This window comes from Oryctolagus cuniculus, chromosome X (assembly GCF_964237555.1).
Source record: "Oryctolagus cuniculus chromosome X, mOryCun1.1, whole genome shotgun sequence".
NCBI lineage: Eukaryota > Metazoa > Chordata > Mammalia > Lagomorpha > Leporidae > Oryctolagus > Oryctolagus cuniculus.
In genome coordinates, this window is record NC_091453.1 from 85,375,839 (window position 1) to 85,399,006 (window position 23,168).

Sequence of the window (23,168 nt, forward strand, 5' to 3'; positions counted from 1 at the left end):
AGTTCCCAGATACAAACTTATTTTCAGTAATTATTGAATTGGGTACTCTTTTATAAACTATATTTTCTCATCTAAATAACCCCCAAAGAGATGAGAAGAGTACAAAGAACATAACAAATGACCAATAAACACATTTTGAATGACTAGGCTGAACAGTCACAACTGTAATTTGTATATTGTGCCCAATACTTAAAGGAACACCACCTTGATTCTCCACCCCAAGAAATTCACAGTGGAGACAAGTCATCCTCATTAAATATATATATATATATATCATAATATAAAATAATGATTAATATCCATGTAAAAATCTACTTGGTCTCTTATTTCTAACATTCGTTACTGAGACTTCCTCACCTCCACCCACATGCTCAGCTTCACTGAGACCCTAGGACCAACCCTATTCATACATAGGGGAGCATAAAGAACCCAATATCTGCTCTGCCTGGCCCATTAAGTGAAGATGACCTTTCCAAACATCACATCACACACACAGACACACATACACACACAAATTACTAAAGTCAGCTGTGGATAATATCCCCATATTTGGCATTTTCCCAAGCTATCTTCCAACTAGACCACTAAGCCCTTGATACTCCAAGGTCTTCTTTCCTTTGTAGTTTAATCCCATTGCCTGTGGGCTATAGTTCCTGTAGGCCTTTGCTGTGATGACCTTTCTTTTTTTTTATTTTTTGACAGGCAGAGTGGACAGTGAGAGAGAGAGACAGAGATAAAGGTCTTCCTTTTGCCATTGGTTCACCCTCCAATGGCCGGCGCGCTGAGGCCGGCGCACCGCGCTGATCCGATGGCAGGAGCCAGGTACTTATCCTGGTCTCCCATGGGGTGCAGGGCCCAAGCACTTGGGCCATCCTCCACTGCACTCCCTGGCCACAGCAGAGAGCTGGCCTGGAAGAGGGGCAACCGGGACAGAATCCGGCACCCCGACCGGGACTAGAACCCGGTGTGCCGGCGCCGCAAGGCGGAAGATTAGCCTAGTGAGCCGCGGCGTCGGCCCTGTGATGACCTTTCAATGCACTCCTCTAGTTACTACCCTTGATGGTCTTGCTTTACTTCACATTGCATGACCCTTTTAATCTAAGTGCAATCACAACTCTAAGATTTGCTGAACCCCAGCTCCGAGGAACCTCCTAACCCTCCCAGACTCCTCTTAGAGGCATTTAACAATAAGTCAGCTCATTGGCTTCTATAACTACTCTTGAACATAATCAGCAGGTTCCAGTACTAGGATTTTATTTATTCTTCCTTAATTCTCACTTTGTTTCAATCCCTGGAACTGAATGTGTCATGTTTCCTTGGGCCTTAAACCTTTATTCTTTCGTCTTCTTGATTGTATCCTGCTTCTTAAAGCCAAAGTCTTCAGAACTAAATTGTAAGTTCCAGATACCTTGGACTCTCTTTGTACAGGTTTCTTTATATGGTAATTAATTTCTCTCAAGTCACCTACCCAATCCCAGTAACCCATGGCCAGCTTCCTTTTAGACCTCCCCAATTAAACTCCAGCAAGAGACAACCAGGAACTCATGAATTCATATATATATATTTATTTAATTCATAATATAGCATTTGGATGGGCTGGGGTAATTTAGAGAGGGATGAGGCTGTGTAATCTGCAGATGTTCAAATTTCCGTCACTAGGAGAGACACTACTGGTCCAGAGCTCCCAGTACAAACAGGCCTGGGGTAAAGCATTTGATAAAAAATAGTCCAACAATAATCTAATAAATATTCTAATCAATAACAACAACATAGCATATGTCTGAAGTTGGCAGACCCCACCATTAAGAGGCAATTTTGTCTGACCCTATGGCAATTAGTCCATCTGACCTGTAAGACACAGCCAAATACAGTTCAGTGGCTCCAAGGCTGCAATTGGCTTCAGGAGCTAGAAATAAGTATGGGAGTGGATCTTAATTACCTGCCTTACATTCTCTGTTCCTTGGAAGAAAGGGTATCAAATATTTGAGCTGATTCAAAAGTCCATCCAGGGATTGATCCATCCAAGTAGTCATATATAAATATGTAAACCATGGAAGCTTAAAAAATTCACCTAGTGTGTTATAGCTAAAAAGCATACATAGGTGATTTTGCTGCCATCTGAATCTCACTGCACCCAAAGTTATACAATGGAGTTACATGATAAAAACACATCCAGATGCAGTCATTCTTACTTACAAATACTTACTCACTTCAATATGGCATTAAAATTTCTTTCATATTCTCAAAACAAGTGTAACTTTATTTTTGACTATTTTGTGCTTTCTTCAATAAGACAATATAAAAAGTAGAAACAAGCATAAATTGCAGACAGAAAACACGTTTCTAACGGAAAGAGTTGTGGAGAATAGACTGAGTAAAGAAAAAACACACAAAACACAAAACAAAACCAACAAAGTCTTATGGAGTCACCTTCCTTGAAGATTTTAAATATCAGTCCTGTTCCCTTTGTCCAGCTGGGCTTAGCTAGAGGTAACCAATGACTTCTCCTAAGGTCTCTGACACTGCCAGTATTCTATGGAAGTCTTAAGTTCATGGAAGTAATTATCTGGGACTTATCACCTCCCCACTGAGTACTTTACCACCATGTTACATCTTGGAAATCATTCGTCATTATGTGGCTCAAAAGTTGGGACTTGAGAGTCAAACTTCATTGCTTACCCCAAATCCAATTTAATTACACACTTCTTTCAGTAGACTTGGCTCTGAGTGATTGCTGGCTATATGCAAAACTTATATTTAACTTCAAAAAACAAAGTTTGAAATGTTGAAAAGAAAGATGCCACATACTGTAAAGGTAATTCCCTAAGACAAAAACTGCCAATGAATTTTTGAGGAGGACAATGCTCAATTACATATATAAGCCCTAGTACATCTAGTACATCTGCAAAATAATGACAATACAGCCCGAATGGAGAAGTAACCAAGCTTTTCTGCCCAGGAAATAACAAACAGCACTGTGGACATCAGAGTACAAGAGGGGAATCTTGATTTTTCATTCATCTATACATTCATTCAATAAACATTAGCCAGGCAACTACTCTGATCCAGACACTGTGCTGGGTATTAAAAATACTTCAACTGTGATAAAAGAAACAGTCCTGGTCCTCAAGGAATTCAGTCTAGTACAGAAGATGATTAGTACTCATTAAATTTTTGTGTGCATTGGAATCACTTGAGGAACTTGTCAAAACATGTAAATTTCCACCAATGCTCCTAGATATTCTAATTAAGTAGATCAGGAGTGGGGTCCGGAAATCAATTGCTTTAACAAACAACAAAAGTAATGCTAACACAGGTAGTTTGAGAACACACTTTGAAACAAACTACTATACAATGTGATTATTGCTGAGAAAGGAATGCTCAGAGTGCCATAGGAGCTTTGAAGAGGGACACATAACCCAGTCTAACAGATCAAGAGTTGATCTGGTTGAGCGAGGCAGGAGTAGGGAAATGTAGCTCAGCCTAGGGTCAAAAGTAAGATGGGAAAATTCAAGCTTTGTCTCAGGGTACTAAACTCTAAATGACACAAAACCAAAAATAAATGAATGACTTTGGAGAGCCAAAGACAAGGCAAAGGGAACTGGCCTGGGGAAGAGGTGGAGTATTTCATACTTATAGCATTTTCACCCTATTCCCTGAATTTAGGAAAAAATGCCTATTGATTCATCTGAGCATTAAAATTGTTAATAGTGTCTCTGCCCCAGGCCCAGAGAACAACTTGTGTAAATAGTTAAACTCAGTAACCAGGCTGAGGGGGAAAGTGGCAAAAGATGAAGCTGGGGAAGTCAATGAGGATGTGAAAAGCCAAATTCTATGGAATTGGGGCCTTCAACTGAATGCTAAGAGTCAGTGAAAAGCTTCCTGAAAGGAGGAATGTTTAAGAATTTGGGGATATGCCCTAAGTGGAGAGACCAGGGTAACTGGGGAATGAAAGAAACTTTAAAATGAAGGATATTTTTAAAGCGCCACTATATCGTACGGGGGCTAAATACGGGAGGAGATTAATATTAATGGCACACTTAGTAAATGCCAGACACTGTGCTAGGCAGTTTAAACATGCGATCTTAAAATCTCTGAAACAGCCTTGTGAAGGAAGTACTACTTTACAGAAGAGGAACAGGCTCAGAGAGGTGAAGTACTTGCCCTAGGTCATATGACTAGTAAATGGCAGAGAAACTAGGATCATTTTAATCCAAAGGTTATGAGCTTTCCATTATAGCAAGCTATTTACCAGCACTGCTGAATCTTACTGAGGTTACTCGTTTCCTGATTAGCAGTAAGGACATAAAATCTTTAAAATAAAAAACGCTGACTTTGCTACTTGGATAGGTAAGTTTGTGCCTTCTTTTTATATCTCAGTCAGTCTTGCCTTCCATGATAAGTGAACAAACAATATACAACTGTTACTGGGAGAGAGACTTATATAATGTCTTCTACAGAATAATAAGCCGTTTGAGAGTTGGGAACGTGTTTTATGAATATGCGCACTCCCATGGCAGTAGTGATATCTTCTGATTGTTTATTGAACAAATTAATAAATGAGCACCCACCAAGCTGATGGAAAGGAAGAAGGAGAGAAGTTCTGACACTGTTTCAAGCAAGACTGCAACCTTGGGAGTTCTTACAGACACCACTTTGGAATCATACAACAGTAATATTTTCACAACTCCCAAGGAGTAGACTCCTTGAAGCAGACTTAGCTCTGGGAAAGCTCTGGTTCTTGACATGGCCAGTCCCTGCAACTGAGCTGACAAAATTACAGACCACTTAGCTTGATTGCCTTTAACTTCACTGATGAAGACTGGGATGAAGTTTATGTCTGTATATGCCATGAAAGGTTGGCTAAACAAATGAATAATGCAAACAAGAGTGTAAAGGAATGATTATTTTAACCTACTGAAGGAAAAAAAATGTTCTCAGGCATTCTAAGCATTTCCAAAGTGCTTATCTGAAAAGACAAGTATATTTATATGCAAATAGCTGTTGCATCTTAACACTCCACTCTTACAGATTAAGTAAAGCAGGTTCCTAAAGAAACTCCACTATGCAACTTTTTAGTCCAATTCTGGCAATTGAATGTATTTGAGAGTAATAAAATAGTATTTCTTTGAAATATTTTGTCAGTTTTTTTTTTAACAATTTAGATGACTTCCTCCATTAAGAAGTATCAGAGAAATTGTGCTACATAAGCCCCTTCTGTCTATATCAATTTTCTATCCAGCAGTAGTATCTCTTGTGCAATACTGTCCCCAGATCTCTCCTAATCCCACCTAGAGCTCTTCTCACTATCTCACTATGTCATGATTGCTCATGTATACATGCGTGGCATGAGGGAGGAAGAACTGGAAGGAAGGCGGGGAAGAAAGGTTGGTTGATTTTAATATTTCCTTTAAGGGACAAAATTGGATGTTGCAATTTATTTTCCCTTCCAGTTGATTTCTCACTCAAATGAGTAACTTTAAAAGTTTATGTAAATTTTATAGGTTATATATACACATTCATGGTTTCCTTATAACAAATCCTTGGTTGTAGGTTTTCATCAAAAGCAACATACAATATGTGATAGTTTGACACGGTTCAACATTTTATATGGCCAAAGAGGCCAGTACTAAGAAGGCCTCCCATTCTCCTTACTTCTGGCTGACTAGCCCCTCGTTCAGAGCATCTTTCTGATTATTTACCTAGAATTACTCTAATTCCTCCCAATACCATTTATACTCTGAAATCACTGGGAATTTTTAATTTTCCAATGACAACAGAGACATTCTCTAAATTTCTTCTTCCATGGTTTGAACCCAGACTACTCAGATTATTCGTTCTGAGAAACTCAATATATTAATTCAAATATAAGCTTTAATGCACAAAATTAAATCTACAATATCTAGTTATTTTGGATGCTTCAAATGAACTTTATTTTGTATTTCATATATTGAGCACTAACTGAGGTTTATGAGAGGAAGAACTGCTGAATTGGAGAGCCAGTAAATTATCCGCTCTCTTGAAACTTAATGGCAAGCTTTCACCCCAGAAACATAGGGAGATTCTTGAGGCCTGCAGTTGCATTCCTGCCGCTCAGGGTAATCAATGAAATCTGGGGCAGGCAAGCCAGACAGTATCATGAGGGATTTGTTCCAGATTGTGAATGTTGGACAAACTGGAAGAATGAAGGTCACATCAAAAGTATGAAGATGAAGAGAGTTAGCTGGATCATAGAAAGACAGCATGTTGTTGTCATAATCCAGGAGCACACCCAGGCGCTTCAACTGTGGGGGCACATCCACCAGCATTTCCTTGTTGTTATGTCTCACCACGAAGTTACTATTACAACGAGAGAAGACCCACGAGGAGGCATTCTTGCCAATCCATTCATTCTTTGGAGCTGATTTGTAGGCAATACCAATTGCATACCTGTGGGACAGTCAAAAGAAGAGAAATAAACGTTCATGAATGATCTGACTGGTGCTAGACACCAGAGAGGATATACAGGAAATACAATTCATGCTTCTTCCTTAAATAATGTACACGCAGATGCAGAATATTAATATAACAAGAGCTTTAAAAAGGTATCAAGTAGAGGGGCTGGTGCTGTGGTTCAGCAGGTTAACGCCCTGGCCTGAAGTGCCTACATCCCATATGGACACTGGTTCTAGACCCGGCTGCTCCACTTCCTTCCAGCTCTCTGCCTGTGGCCTGGGAAAGCAGTAGAAGATGGCCCAAGTCCTTTGGCCCCTGCACCCGCGTGGGAGACCCAGAAGAAGCTGCTGGCTCCTGGCTTCGGATCGGCTCAGCTCTGGCCGTTGTGGCCATCTGGGGAGTGAACCAGCAGATGGAAGACCTCTCTCTCTGTCTCTCCTTCTCTCTGTAACTCTGTCTTTCAAATAAATAAAAAATAAATCTTTAAAAAATTTTTAAAAAGGTATCAGGTAAAATGATGCAATTATTTCCACCTTCTATCTCAGTCACATTTTCCATGATTTTACTTTTAAAAGCCTGGAAAATTTTTTAGGAGTGATTTTCCTCACACACCACTTAATAATTTTTAACCTTGACTCATTGGTGTTATGGTTGTGCTATAGAATTTAACCTCCCAGGAACCTAATGATAGAGAAAAGAAGATGAAAAAAAAAGGAGTCCACTCACCATGTTGAGGAACCCATGACAACTTCCCAGTAGTGGCAGCCACTGTCAATGAATATATTTCCTGCTGCCCCATAGCACCCTGTGCCACTAAACCTCTCTGGGGTATGGCTTTTCTTCAGCGAGCTCTCATCCTTCTCCATCTGCAGGCCATCATTGGAGATCTTCAACTTCTTGTGAGTCATTTTGGGATCTAGTTTAAAGGGTTGGCCTAGAAAAAGTAGAAAAACACCATGAAGTATTTAAGAATTCAACTTTTGTTCTCCAGGACCTTCACTACCAGGGGCACCTCAATAAGGTCATCCTTAGGTCAGTGCCAGTTGGCTGTTGCTTGGATTCCATTAGAAAGGCAAGAATTTGGGCCGGCGCAGCGGCTCAATAGGCTAATCCTCCACCTTGCAGCGCCGGCACGCTGGCACGCCGCATTCTAGTCCCGGTCGGGGTGCCGGATTCTGTCCCGGTTGCTCCTCTTCAAGGCCAGCTCTCTGCTGTGGCCCGGGAGTGCAGTGGAGGATGGCCCAAGTGCTTGGGCCCTGCACCCACATGGGAGACCAGGATAAGTACCTGGCTCCTGCCTTTGGATCAGCGCGGTGCACCAGCCGCGGTGGCCATTGGAGGGTGAACCAACGGCAAAGGAAGACCTTTCTCTCTGTCTCTCTCTCTCACTGTCCACTCTGCCTGTCAAAAAAAATTTTTTTTAAGGCAAGAATTTAGGTCAATCTCCCATAAAGTGGTCTTCCTGGAGGCATTTATTTTCCCACTGTGGGAAAAATTGTGGCTCTCTCATATGAGCATTTTGCTGGAATTCATATTCTAATTATATGGGTGCTAATAAGCTGTCCTCCCCTCCCCAGTCATATAGTATCAAATTACAAGGGAACTCATAAATTCTCATGTTCTCAAATATGTTTGGTATTTTGCTTTACTTCAGGGAGTGGCTTGGGATTTGGGTAGATTTTAAGGGAAGAAGTGTGATGATGTTTGAGGTGAGACAAAATAAGGGGCAATGATGAAGCAATTGTTGTCTCGTGGCAGAAGAAAATAAAAACTGAGAAGTCAGCAAAAGGACACATTTTTTGCCCTCTTAAAATTGGGATGTAAAAACAACAGATAATCGGACAACTTTGCTAGAGTGACTGTCACATCATCAACAATCAGAGGAAACATCTATTGTGTAGCATCATTCACAACAGAGAATTCCTTATAATTATACGTCAAGAGCATTGCTATGGGGGGGGCAGTTGTAGAGTACGGTGAAAGCTTTATTACACAAAATACATTGCTAATACAACACCCCCTCCCAATTTTTTCTCATACCCACTTTCACTATGGAGGCCAGTAAAGCTAAATACTTTCTCTCAGCCTCCCTTGTTGGTATGAGTGGCTAGTTAGACAAAAGCAGAAATCACAGAATGGGAAAGTTTCTACTTTCATAATAAAAGAAATAGCCATTGTGTATACCGACCCTTTCCTCTTTCCTGTCTTAAAAGGAAATATGACAACTGAAGGCTGCAGTGGTCATCTTGTGACCACGTGGCAATAAACCAAAGCACAAACGAAGGAGCCTACATCTTTAACAAAATGACAGAGCTGTCCCCCACCAGCCTTGAAATGCCTACCATCAAACTTGTTGTTTAGAGAGACAGAAAAAGCAATGCTATTTATTTAAGCTACTAATAAATACTATTTGTTAAGCCAAGTTGCCCTTTCTCCTCTTTGCAAATCCAAAGAATTCTTAACAGAAATGGCTTTTCTACAGTGGAGTTTTACTAGATTATCACAAAAATCTGCTTTTAATTTCCTCCCAAGCATCAGGGACAGAAAGCAGAGAAAAACGCTTCACTAACATCCTCCCAAGCTACCATCTATCTTAAGAATATCTCCGTGCTCACAAATCTCCCGGGGGCATCAACAACCCCTTGCCCAAAGCACAAAGTGCAACAGTAAAGCTCCTCTACCCAGTGCCACCACTCTCATGCACTGCTGGAGGTGACTGCTCAGGTTAAATGTATTTCCTGGCCTGGAGAGGAAAACTGGTTTTTCTTTTGGGATCACCACAACGTACTGTTTGTTTTCAGTCGGGTAGGTTCACTGTTCCGGCTGCCTGCTTGGTTTATGGCTTTAACAATGAAGATATAGCGTGTCCCGCTCTGGAGTCCATGCACTGTGTAATGATTCTGTTTAATGTTGGGCACAATCATCCAGCTATCCACTGAATTATACAGGCCTGTGAAGTGGGGAAAGACAAGGACATTAATGAGCAGGTAATAGACAATGAAAGGCACACTGAAAATTCATTGTAAGCACCTGCACCCCGGCCCACAAAATTAATTTTGTTTCTGTTTTATGGGGGGGGGGATTGTTTTGTGTTTTGAAAGACATAATGAGATGAACCAGGGCTTGTGATTACACTTTTTAGTTTTCTTTTTATCGCACAGAGCTAGGCCTATGCCAGGCTCCTCATTTCTGGCAATTGAATGCAACCACTAGTAAAAGTTAGATTACTTCAAATTTCTGCCAAATCACATAGAAATGGCCACTTGTACAGAATCACTGAACCACCACTTTAGAGAGTCTATGGATCTTTATTCCAAATGTCCACTCCTTTGAGCTGAATCTGACCTTGTACAGATGGGGTAGTCCTGTGCAGAGCACAGAAATATGAAAACTCAGAGCCAAAACAAGTACCTACACATCATATTTCCCTCACTTTTCAAACAGGAAGATAGGATTGAGAGAAGAAAAATGACTTGCCCATGGCCCACTGAAAGTTGGTGATGTGTTGAAAGAACCCTGGTACCTTTTAATCCTAGTCCAGTATTCTCTCCACTACATCACAATTTATGGGGTAAAAAACAATTTTGCTCTGTCTCTGCAAGGTAGTGAAGCTTTCAGGGCTTATGATTCTACTCTCCCATCCCATCCTCACCAATACTTCCCAAGTGGCTGTGCTCCAAAGCATCACAGAAAAGCCAAGGAGATGACATGGCAGACAAAGTAAGATATCTTCTCCTCACTCTGACACTATACATTTCTACTCCTTTCTGGTTCTGATTCCTGTATTCATTTGGTGTTGGATGCTACAGGAAAAAAACTGTTGTCTGGAACATTCGTCTCTCCCAAGGGATCAGATATTTATGCTTCTGCTTTTAAAAGCCATTAGATGAGAAATATCAACTTAAATGGGGATAATGAACATAATTAAAAACATCAAATTGGCTAGCTTGCATCAAAAGAGGGACCGACATTCTAAACTGTGGATTTATCTAGACTTCCCTCTTTTATTATCTGCTCTTCAATCAATTTACCACTTTTTAATCACAATTCTACTAGAGGGTAGTAAGCAAAGGGCAAGGAAAATGATCAGTGAATTTAATCACTTCTATGCAGCTCTAGTAAAGGATTTAGTGAGGTTGAAAATTGAAAAGAGAAAGTCATGAGTATTTTTCAAGAGATCTGATTAAAAGGGTTTAATAGTTAACTTGAGAGAAGTAGAAAAAAGCCTAAATTAAAAGTAGAAAAAGAATAGCAATGGTGGTCAAACAGATACGTTATAGAAAGAAGAAGAATTTGTGAAGATGTCTCACAATTCTTAGGAAAAGACAATAAAGACAAGGGCCAGGAAAAATGTTCAAGGCCTTGTCTATCTATGTACTGTTGCACAGTATGAATCACAAACTACACATGAAATTTTAATACCAAGTGAAAAGTACATGATCTTCCACATACACTTCTAACACTACAAAAACAAACCAGTAAAAACAAGCTTCACAATGAAGCACCATGCAGCCACTAAAAGAGGAATGAAGATGATCTCTAGGAGTGGCTACATGTAGAGTGGCTTCCAGGAAATAGTGGCAACTGAAAAAAGGAAACTGCAAAAGAACATATATGCTATCCTACTTTTCTGAGAGAAATAAAAAGGCAAATAAGAAAATATGCATATATTTGCTTGAATTTACAAAACAACAAGTATAAACCAGAAAATAATGACGTTGGGGACCTACAAGGGATAGTGTTGAAGGAACAGGATTAAAAGGATGTAGGAGGGGCTGGCGCTGTGGCATAGCTGGTAAAGCCGCCTCCTCCAGTGCAGGCATCCCATAATGGCACGGTTCTAGTCCTGGCTGCTCCACTTCCAATCCAGCTATCTGCTATGGCCTGGGAAAGCAGTGGAAGATGGCCCAAGTGCTTGGGCCCCTGTACCTGTGTGGGAGACCTGGAAGAAGCTCTTGGCTCCTGGCTTCGGATCAGCGCAGCTCTGGCCATTGTGGCCAGCTGGGGAGTGAAACGGCTGATGGAAGACCTCTCTCTCTCTCTCTCTCTCTCTCTCTCTCTCTCCCTCTCCTTTCTCTCTCTGTGTAACTCTGACTTTCAAATAAATAAATAACTCTTAAAAAAAAGATATCGGAAGGAAAGATACTTCTCTAAAAACACCTTTTTTTGTATAGCTTTCCCTTTAGAAAGTACAATGTAGTTTTCTTACAAACTCAAAAAATTAAAATGAAATCAACAAGCATGGGAAAGGTGGGAACAAAACTGAAGGGAAACTGAAATAGAGGAAGCCAACTGCATTTCAAATGATTAATATGACCACATCAAAGCAGTGAGGATGAAAGGAGAACTGCAAACAAATGCTTTGGGAGTTTGTTTTTGTAATGGATTTGGTGAAGAAATTCTGCTATTATTGTAGACATATGGGATTTAGCAATGAGTAAATGTGCTGATGCTGGCAGCAAGGTTCTCAATGAGGAAGAAGGAACTTAGTAATACACAATGAGGGAAGGCAAGAAAGAATACATGGGAATGGATTGGAGTTGAAGGTATTATCAACTCATGATTCCTTTTTATTTCTTTTTTTAAAGATTTATTTATTTTGTTTGAAAGGCAGAGTTACAAAAGAAGCAGAGCCAGAGAGAGAGAGAGAGACAAAGATAAAAAGAGAAGTCTTTCATCCACTGGTTCACTCATCAACTGGCCACAATGGCTGGAGCTGAGCCAATCTGAAGCCAGGAGCCAGGAGCTTTTTCTAGGTTTCCCACGTGGGTTCAGGGGCCCAGGGACCTAGATTGCCTTCTACTGCTTTCCCAGGCCATAGCAGAGAGCTGAATGGGAGCAACTGGGACTCGAATTGGCGCCCATATGGGATGCCAGCACTGCAGGCGGCACTGCAGGCTTTACCCGCTACGCCACAGTGTCGGCCCCCATTTCTCTTTTTTATGTTTTGTTTACTTGCCAGGTAGGGAGAGGGAGAGGGAGAGGGAGAGGGAGAGGGAGAGGGAGAGGGAGAGGGAGAGGGAGAGGGAGAGGGAGGGAGAGAGAGAGAGTCCAAGCACTTGGGCTGTCCGCTGCTACTTTCCCTGGCATATTAGCAGGGAACTGAATCAGAAGTGGAGCAGCCAGGACTCAAGTCGGCACCCATATGGGATGCTAGCATCACAGGTTGGAGCTTAACCCACTGTGCTACAATGCTGGCCTCTGAACTCATTATTTATATATATATATATATATATATATATATAATATGTTTAAATATGTGCACATATATAAACTATGTATTCATGATATATATTATGTGTATATTCATATGTGTACTTATATATAGATGTATGTGTATACATCTAGTACATAGGTCTTGGTCTCAAATACCATTCTGCCACTAAAAGGAACCAAGGTTTCTTAGAAAAATGTTTGATTTTGGCCTGAGTCAGGATAAAGTCAAAAGTAGCCTATACCATTTTGTTAGGCCAGAAAGTAAGGAAGTGCTTACAAGAATGGTGGCAGAATATCATAAGGACCCAGGAGAATATCATAAGAGCCTTAGAAGGCTACAACTGGCTAAAGCTGGAAAATTTGAGCAGCAAAATAAGTCAGAGATGTAAAGAATTATTAACCATTGAAAAAAGTGAATTTATAAGTCCATACTAATAAGTAAATAAACAAGTGGGAAACAGGGAGTGGGGCTCATGCTTAAAGTGGAATGTTAGTACCAACTTATAAATGTGGAAGGGAGTTCTGGGAATATCATTTTGCAGTCAAAGTAAAGATTGGATCAGACAAGAATCATCAAGTGATGCTAAAACAGAGGTGGAGATGGGGTGAGATGGGTTTAATGAAGAAGCAGGATATTTTCATAGTCTTAGAAAGTATCACCACATTAATTGCTTGTTAGTGGCAAAAGGACAAACAGTAACTATATAGTAAGAAATCAGACATCATCCTGACCAGGTGATCAAGGCTAGCATAAGCAATGAACAAATGGACAGTATATACCTCCACATATCACACCCTAAGGACACAACATCACTTACGCAGAGTTCCAGCTGTGAATGCATAATCTGAATATAGTTGTGAGGAAAAACACCAAAGAAACCCAACATAAGGAACGAAATAATGATAAAGAAATAAAAAAGCAATTAAAAAAAGTCAAGGGGCTGGCACTGTGGCATAGAAAGGTAAGCCTCTGCCTGAAGTGCCAGTATCCCATATGGGTGCTGGTTCAAGTACTGACTGCTGACTTCTGATCCAGCTCCCTGCTAATGCACCTGGGAAAGCAGTGGAAGATGACCCAAGTTCTTGGGCATTTGCACCCACGTGGGAGACTGCGATGAAGCTCTGAGCTCCTAGCTTTGGCCCAGCCCAGCCCTGACCATTGTGGCCATTTGGGGAGTGGACCCACGCATGGATGATCAATCTCTCTCTCTTTCTCTCTTTCCTCTTTCTCCTCTCTCTGTATCTCTGCCTTTCAAACAAATGCACAAATCTTTTAAAAAAAGTCAGCCAGTTAAGACAAAGAAGGGCTGAAGAAATGTTCAAGAATAAAGAATTCTGAAGAGATATGACAATTAAATGCAATACATGATCTTAGACTATACAGAACAATGCTGGGTTCTTTATATGTTATAAAGAATATTACTGGATCAATTGGCAAAATTGGAATATGAATGATGGTTTAGATAAAAGCATTGCATCGATGATGAATTTTTTGGAGTTGATAACTACTGTGGTTATATAAGAGAATTTCCTTATTTTTAGGAACCATACACTGAAGTATTTAGAATTAAAGGCCATGATGTATGCCATTTACTCTCAAAGGATTCCTAAACACATGGAGATTGAAAATATTAGAAAATTAGAAAGGAACTATGGCAAAATATTAACAATAGGTGAAATCTTGGTAAAGAGTAATATGTGAGTGCTCTTTGTGCTAGCTTTAACATATTTTCTACAATTTTGTAGTCATTTCTAAATCTAATAAGGTAAAAATATATGATCCAGCCAGCGCCGTGGCTCACTAGGCTAATCCTCCGCCTTGCGGCGCCGGCTCACCGGGTTCTAGTCCCGGTCGGGGCGCCGGATTCTGTCCCGGTTGCCCCTCTTCCAGGCCAGCTCTCTGCTGTGGCCCTGGAGTGCAGTGGAGGATGGCTCAAGTCCTTGGGCCCTGCACCCCATGGGAGACCAGGATAAGTACCTGGCTCCTGCCATCGGATCAGTGTGGTGTGCTGGCCGCAGTGTGCTGGCCGCAGTGCGCCGGCCGCGGCGGCCATTGGAGGGTGAACCAACGACAAAGGAAGACCTTTCTCTCTGTGTCTCTCTCTCACTGTCCACTCTGCCTGTCAAAAAAAAAAAATATGATCCCCTTTGAATCACTGAGACTTGGTGAAATGAAACTTCATGTTTGAATTATGGTAGTGAAAGTATACTTCTGATTCAAAAGGGAAAGACCACAATACAGTAATCCATGAACCTGAGGGTCAATGTGTGGTGCACAGCATTTGCATGGGAATGAAAGGAGGGGAAATAGAAGTTAAGTCATTGTGGTGTTATGTTACCGACTATCGGACAAAAAGGAGTTATATCTAATGCTTTCATAATGCAAAACACAAAAATTGAAACAGAGAAAAGATAATACATTAATCAGGAAGACAAACAACTGTTGGAATTCTCTTTCAGCTATCAGCACCATCTGAAACATTATTGGTTGTGATCATTTCAAATCTCAGATGTGGGAAGAAAGTTAAAAAATGAAGGGAGAAAGTTGAAAATTGGGGGAGCAACGTTTCTAGACTTAATTCTGGTCAACAAAGACAGAGATTTCTGGATAAAAAATGTGAAAAATCCTCAAATGACAGTAGCTTTCAGAACTGGGGTACAGTGAACAGAGGTAGGCCAGACTGGCAGGTAGGAATGGGACTCTGAATCTTCATTAAGTATTTACTCCTAGTGAAATAACTTTCTATTGGCATCTGAAATTATACTTCAGGGCTATGCTCTTGGTCCTGTCCTACTGGACTTTTCTCTCAATGATTAGAGGAGGACATACAAGGCAGCCTGGGGAGTAAAGAAAATATATTGGAAGGTTGATTCTATATCCAAAAGGATTTTGGCATGCCAGAATAATGACTTAAAGCCAACTAGATAAAGTGTATTAGGGATAAATTCAGTGTATTGCATCTCAGTTTTAGACAATTGTATAAGAGCAGGAATTGGAATACATAGGGATTTCAATTCATTATATACTCAATAAACAGTCAGTAGTCTATGTGGCTGCCAAAAAAAAAAAAAGATACAGGGAAAGGGAGCATGGGCTATTGTATAGGAGAAATAATTTGGCTGTCCTCTGCAACAGTCAGACTACTTTTGGAGTATTGTGCTCACTTTTTAAAAATTTTTATTTACTTCAGCAGCAGAGAGAGAGAGAGAGAGAGCGCACAAGCTCTCTCAACTACTGGTTCACTTTCCAAATGTCCATAATGGAGGGACAGGGCGAGGTCAGAGCCAGGAGCTGGGAATCCAATTCAGCTCTCTCATGTGGTTAGCAAGAACCCAGCTACCTGAGACATTACCACTGCCTCCTAGGGTCTGCATTAGCAGGAAGTTGTAGTCAGGAGCTGCAGCCAGATATTGAACTAAGATACTCCAATATAGGACGTGGGTGTATTAACCACAAGGATAAATGACTGCCCCTGTATTCACTTTTTTGACAGCATATTTTATAAAGCACTTTGACAAACAGGAGTGTTTCCATAAAAAACATATCAGGATAGTAAAGGGTCTGAAAACTATGCCATATGAGCAGCAATTAAAAGAACTGCGGATGTCTAAAAAGAGAACATTTTAAGAAGGACATATGCGCTACCTAAAATTATCTGAGAGCCTCCTGTGTGCGAGATGGACTAGGTTTGTTCATGAGGAACAGAAGGCAAGAACTAGGACTACTGGTAGCTGTGATTCAATGTGAGGAGGATTAAACTGGAAGTCTGGCAGACTTGGATTCCAAACATGAGTCCATCGTTTTGCAGCCCTATGTTCTTGGGCAACTCATTTGATTTGAGCCTCAGTTTCTTCATCTATAAAACAGAATTAATATAGCCTGTTTCATAAAACTAAGAACTTATAAGGATTAAGTGAGATAGTATATACGGGTGTGTTTACAACTAGCAGAGTATAATAAACCTGTAAATTATTACTGTCATTCTTATTTACTAAGAGGACGAGTTAAACCTCTTACAAGGAAGCACTGGCAATTATATACAGATGCATGGCAACTGAATGGGATTTTTTTTGTTGGAAGTGAGCTCCCCATAACTGGAAATGTCCAAGCAGAGGCAGGACGATTATCTACTAATGTCTGGCGGAAGGCAAGAAGAGACTAGATGAGTTTTGAGTTCTATTCCAATTCTAAACTTCTATAATCCTGTCACTATTAAGAATTATCCTTGAAGCTTTTCTTTACAAAAGACTATTTATAGCCTTGAAAACATAGGTGACAGCCTTTAGATCTCTGTCATTTCTTGTACTTGCTCTCCTTGGAGATGACGGCTCTCCCTGAATCAGGAAGGAGAAGCATAGTTTCTGACTCTAAGGTTTTTCCAGAGCAGGAGAGACAAGTAGAGAAAAGAACATTGGTGAGGCCTTAGAGTTTGACTTCAGAATCTGAAGAAACACTCAGGAACACAGTTCTATAGGCCAAGTGGCTTAGGCTGGAGCTGCACGAGGCAAGTGTTTTGTAGAGTTTGACCCCAAAATGTTCTGTCATCTTCCCATCCAACTAATGTCACAAAACAGAATTTTGCCCCAGAGTTGTCACAATACAGGAAAAGGAAGTATACCAGGAGGATTTAGTTGGACAAAACTTCTCTCTTGCTGGCCTATGAAGTTAGACATAAAAACACAAACACAAAGGTAAAAGAAAACACTAATTTGCATCTATGCTGATCCAACCATAGAGTGAGAATCAGTTCCAGTCTTGAATCCAACTTCAGTTCTGCTTTCATTTCTATTTGTCCCCCAGCACAGCGAGGGGGACTTTCAGCTCAAACCCTCTTGACTGGCACTCGATGAATCAAGTTCTTACTTTGCCTTGTCTTGCTCCAATTTACCAGAAAGGGAAACCATAGCATGTGAGCTTTATTAGCATCTTTCATTTTGTGGTCCACTGAAACATTTTTATACTTGGGGTCATTCTTGGTGGAAAGGGAGAAGGAGTAAAGGGAAGAGTGACAGAGGCAGGAGGCATGTCACCATATCCACTGATACAAATGTGAACAGTAAAGGAAGTGATAGTCTTTGAACACAACATATTTTACCATGATAATGAAGTGAAAGAGGAGTCAGAGACAGGGATGTTCACACACACAGAACCAGCAATGATGGCGGCTTTGCTATCTAGAAACAAACACTGAGTTAGGCTCTCCTTGGGAGAGTAGAGTGACACAGGTTAACTGAGGAAAAGCTAAGATTACAGAAACAAAGTGTCCCCAGTGAGTTCCCAGGAAGGGAATACACAACTTGCTTGTCACCCATCAGTACTGTCTGCAATGCCCGGGAGAGCTTGCACTGTCTATGAAACACTGTACTGAACAACCTAACATGTCTTACAAACACTTGCCTCGTGGCGCCCCGGCCAATCTTGAGCAGCTTACTGCTTCCTTACATTTCCTTATCTCTGGCCACAGGCCCCAACTACACCATGACTTACTGATGAAGTTAGCCTGGCCAGTGAATATGGTGTACTGAAGCTCATAGGAGCTGATGCTGAACTCATCATCCGAGATCCAGTGGACTGTAATGGTGTCATGGGAGGCAGTACAGAGTTCCTCTCGGATAGATGGTGGGTTTGGGGCTGCAAGAAAAGGTGGAAACGAAGGTAAGGAAAGCAAGCTCTCTTTTCCGGAATTTTAACAATCATTAGCATTCCTGTATAATTCAATATTTTTGGAGAGGTTTTTTTCTTAACAGAGAAGCTTTAGATTTCATAGACCATGCATACTGAAGCAAAGTGCTGAGACCTCAGGCTCCCCAAAACAATTGTTGTTTCCATGGCAAAAACAGCCTAGACAAACATATAAGACTAAGTTACTACAATGATTGCCCCAGTTGTCTCGTCTCCCTGTATAAACATTTATATAGCTATCAGAGCACAGTGTCCTATGATTTTCTCATTATATGTCCTTCTATCTACTTCTTTTTATTGCAAGAAAGATTATTATATATAATAAATATATAAATGACAATGTAGCCAGGTACAAATTAATATGAGTTCTATCATCTGTATGATGGGAATGATAATTATCTTCAAAATTTGTTGTGAGGATTAATGATATAAAATTAATATAACAGTGTCTGGCATAAACTAGGTGTTTCATATAGGATAACTATGTTAATAAATTAATAAAATAGCTACAAACATAAAATTATTATGTGTAGTTTTCCTCAGTAAGTGATCATTATGTAATTCTGAAGGTAGTCACCTTTTTTGTAAACAGACTAGTTGCATCCTTCATTTCCCAACATTGTCTTCAAGGCAGATATTTCTTACCTTTTTTTTTTCTAAGCTAATTTCTAAGTTTCCTTAAAACCCTATAGGTAGTACCTATACCATGTGGGGCATTCTGTAATAGTCCCTCACTGTCACCTGACTGCCCTCTTAGAGCAAGAATGGCACATTACTGATAGACTCATATGGAGAAATTCATCAGCAATTTCTGTGGCTTACTCTTAAGTATGAATAGTATAATCTTTCTAATCCTAGAAATAGTGGATGACTCATCGTTTTCTTCTGATACATGAACTAAAATGTACTCTATCTAAAATGGTAATTATATCATCTTAAAGATTATAAGAACATTTTATTATAAATATTATCCATTTCATGTTATTTCAAAGTAAAAGTACACCAAAAAGAAATAAGCAAAATAGGAAGGAAAGCATAGTATTTTCACACCTGTTAAATAGTCTAGCCCCTCCAGCAGTTTCTTTTCTCTGGAAAAATCTAAAGCAAAGTTTTCAAAGGCATCATTAAAATTGATGTCTGGAATCAGAACTTGAGAAGATGCAGTTGCCATAGCAACCCTGAAAAAGAAAAAAAAGAATACATCAATATACATCAAAATAAGTTTGCACCTTCATCCTGTGTTTGATTTCTAGTTTAACAAGGTGAAAAGAAATGACTTGCAAGACTTGATTCACTAAGTGAAAATATCATATTTGTGCTTTTCTAATGGAACAATCTAGATTTTAACCGTAAGGAACCAATTAAGAATTATACCATATTTGTTCACATATGTTCACCCCTCAAACACACCCCTCCATCCTGTCTTAATTTTAAGAAGTAAATACAGGATTTTTTCCCCTCTGCATCATTTTCCATCTGGCAGGCAGCATCAAAACTAGACCTCTGAAGGCTTGGGAAGAGCAGTTTGAATGTTTTTTTCTCCCAGTTTGAGTGATTTTTTTCTCCCTCTCTATTTTTTATGCTAATCAATGAGCTAGCATGCTGGATTAACACCTTCCTCTAAATACTATCCTTGATTTGATCACTCATTTTATATATATATATATATATTTCATTTTATTATTCTTTAACTGTACAATGCTATCATAATTTTCTCTCCTCCAACTAATTCTAAGAGTCTCAAGAGCAATGGTCGTATTTCCTATGTCTTATGTCTTCCATGATCCCTAACACAGTATTGAACATATAGTGAATAAGTAAATGTTGAATGAATAACTGCATGACTACCAATAACAACATAACTTCTATCATTTAATGAGTGTTTAGTATATACAAGGTACTGTGGATGCACTTTACATAATTATCTACTTTTTTTAAAAGATTTATTTCTTTATTTAAAAGGCAGAGTTAAAAGAGAGTCAGAGGCAGAGAGAGGTCTTCCATCTGCAGGTTTACTCCCCAGATGGCCACAACAGCTGGAGCTGAGCCAATCTGAAGCCAGAAGCCTCTTCTGGGTCCCACACGTGGGTACAGGGGCCCAAGCACTTGGGCCATCTTCTATTGTTTCCCCAGGAGCATTAGCAGAGAGCTGGATTGTAAGTGAGTGGCCGGGATGCGAACCGGTGCCCATATGGGATGCTGGCACTGCAGATGGTGGCTTTACCTGCTATGCCACAGCGCCGGCCACACATTATCTATTTTACCCCTTACCACAACCCTGTATATTAGACATTATTTCCATTTTTGCAAATGAAAAAGTAGACACATTAAAAGGCTAAATAAATTTCCCAAGATCACAAAACTATTAAGGATAAGAAATATAATTGAAACCATGTCCATCTAATTCTAAACTCTATATATTCAATCAATTACACTGCTCCTTTTTTTAAAAAAATGAGATGTATTTTACATAGTTCAGCCATTCCTCAACATGGTTACATATCAAAATTATCTGGAAGAGCTTTTACTAAAATATACGTGTTTAAGTCCTATGCCACATCTTCTGAATCAGTCAGTGAAGATCCCTGAGAATTCAAATAATAGGATGAAAAGAAAGATCAACTTGGCGACAATATGCAAGTTAGAATGGAAGGAAGAAGCACTGAATGAGGAAGACTAGAGAGGGAACTTTCCTGGTAACCTAGTTGTGAGGATGAAGAGTTGAAAAATACATGTGATCAAGTATGTAAACCCTGCCACACATCTACAAACAATATCTCTTGGCTACTTCTGAAAATAGAGATGTTTCAGGAATAAACTGCAAGCCAATATAAATAAGTGAAAGACAATCTCAGTATAATCTTCAGGCCTCATTTTGAATAGCCAGTCTTCTAGGATTTGGCAAGTAAGGAGACAATGAATGACCTCTTTAGGGAAATAGTCAAGCCAGAAAGTTGGCTCATAAAATTTCTTCCAGACCTCCCTAATCTTTTTTTTCATCCATCCATCCATCCAACCATCCATCCATCTATCCCTCTATTCATTCAATATTTATTTAGGACAACTAATAAGATAGGCCTTGTGCTAGGAACTGGAAATAAACAGGGAGAACCAATTTGTTGTGGTGCTTGCCTTCATAGCCCTTGCCCTCACAGCGCTCACAGTTCACAGACATTAAACAGGCAATGTAAATGCTGCTGTAGAGGGAGTAGAGCATACCCAAGAGTCAGCCGGCAGGGACTTGGGAGCTAAGGGAAATCCAAGAGGAAGTTAATGTTAAGCAATAACCTACACAATGAGTAGGAGTTAACCAAGCAAAGACTGTGTGAGTGTGTGAGTGTGTGTGTGTGTGTGTGTGTGTGTGTGTGTCCTTTCTTGGCTGGAGGCTGGAGAACGAGACAAAGTCATAAGGGCCTTGTAGTGCAAACGGCAAACTTTGCATTTTATCCTAAAAGCAGTGGAGCCACTGGAGATTAAGTAGAGAAGTGACATGTTTATGATATATTCATGTTCTAAGAAGGGTACCACAGCTGAAGTGGATGGACTGGAAAGGGTCAAAACTGCAGTTAGGCACACCGGAGTTTAAGGTGTCTAGGAAGGAGCAGAAAGGAAATTGGTAACAGGAGTGCAGACGAAATGAAAAGAGTTAAATCACAAAATATGTAAACAAGTGGTCAAAAAACATATTAAAAAGTCCAACTACATGATAAATCAAAGAACTATTAAAAACAATGAGATGACATTTAGATTACACATAATAATCATATAGAAGCTTTTAATACCTATATTAAATAATACCTACATTTTTTAGGATAAAAATGGTATACATTTTGGAGGCCCATTTAATGTTAAATATAAAAACAGCTTAAAGATAATTATCTTGTATGATCCCATAGTTCTACTTTATAACATTTTTACTAAGGAGCTCATTGAGACACATGCATAGATACAACTACAAGGGCAGTCAACACATCACATGTAACCTAATTATCTCACAATGGAGACTTAGCTAGGTAATATATTGTACATCAAAAGATGGAGTGTCATGAAATCAGGTTTTACAATAATACCCAATATCATGGGTGGAAATTCATGACACATTGAGTTTTAAATATAGAATATAATACAGCACACATATGGCATGACCTTATGTTTGTTAAATATATACAACTATTGGAATACTATATTCACCAATGTTAACAGTGGCTACAAGATTAAGAAATTAAATAACAGAGTTAAAAATGATGCTGTGATATATATATATATGTTTGCTTATGTCTCTGTTTCTTTTTTGAAGCAAAAAAGATTTATTTATTAATTTGAAAGAGTTACAGAGAGAGAGAGAGAGAGATCGTTCATCCACTGGACGACTCCCCAGATGGTTGCAGTGGCTGGGGCTTGGCCAGGCCAAAACCAGGAGCCAGGAGTTTCATCCAGGTCTCCTAACATGGGTGCAGGGGTCCAGGCACTTGGGCCATCTTTCACTGCTTTTCTCAGGCCATTAGCAGGGAGCTGGATCGGAAGTGGAGCAGCCAGGACACAAACCGGCATCCATATAGGATGCCTATGTGGCAGGCAGCAGCTTTAGCGGCTACTCCACAATGCTGGCCTCAGTTTTTGCTATCTTGTTGCACTCTGCCAAGGCCTTATATCTATTAGGGATAATATAATGTAAGGGAAAGGATATAGCTCTCCTGGCTAAAATTTCATTTTAACTAAAGCCATGATGCTTTAACACAATACAATGAGGAGCAGTTTCAGAACCTGTGGGAGACTAGTAAGAAAGATATTTAGATTGAGTAGATGATTTTCAAATCATACTAGATAAATAGCC

The 23,168-nt window shown here is 39.9% G+C and overlaps 1 protein-coding gene across 6 annotated transcripts in view; it reads right to left on the reverse strand.

Moving 5' to 3' along the window:
- Positions 1–1,549: 1,549 nt before the first annotated feature.
- The window catches only part of MID2 (midline 2), a 102,246-nt gene continuing 80,627 nt past the window's right edge, over positions 1,550–23,168 (reverse strand). For 3 of the 6 annotated variants that reach the window (XM_070067449.1, XM_070067452.1, XM_070067447.1), the window contains exons 6-10: positions 19,385–19,512; positions 18,050–18,283; positions 9,224–9,385; positions 7,162–7,369; positions 1,550–6,429 (exon numbers count right to left, since the gene is read on the reverse strand). In XM_070067449.1, the coding sequence (XP_069923550.1) occupies positions 6,027–6,429; positions 7,162–7,369; positions 9,224–9,385; positions 18,050–18,283; positions 19,385–19,512 (1,135 nt within the window). In that variant the 3' untranslated portion in view covers positions 1,550–6,026. The remainder of the gene's footprint in view (positions 6,430–7,161; positions 7,370–9,223; positions 9,386–18,049; positions 18,284–19,384; positions 19,513–23,168) is intronic. The other 3 variants (XM_070067451.1, XM_070067450.1, XM_070067448.1) reach the window with 1 other exon arrangement.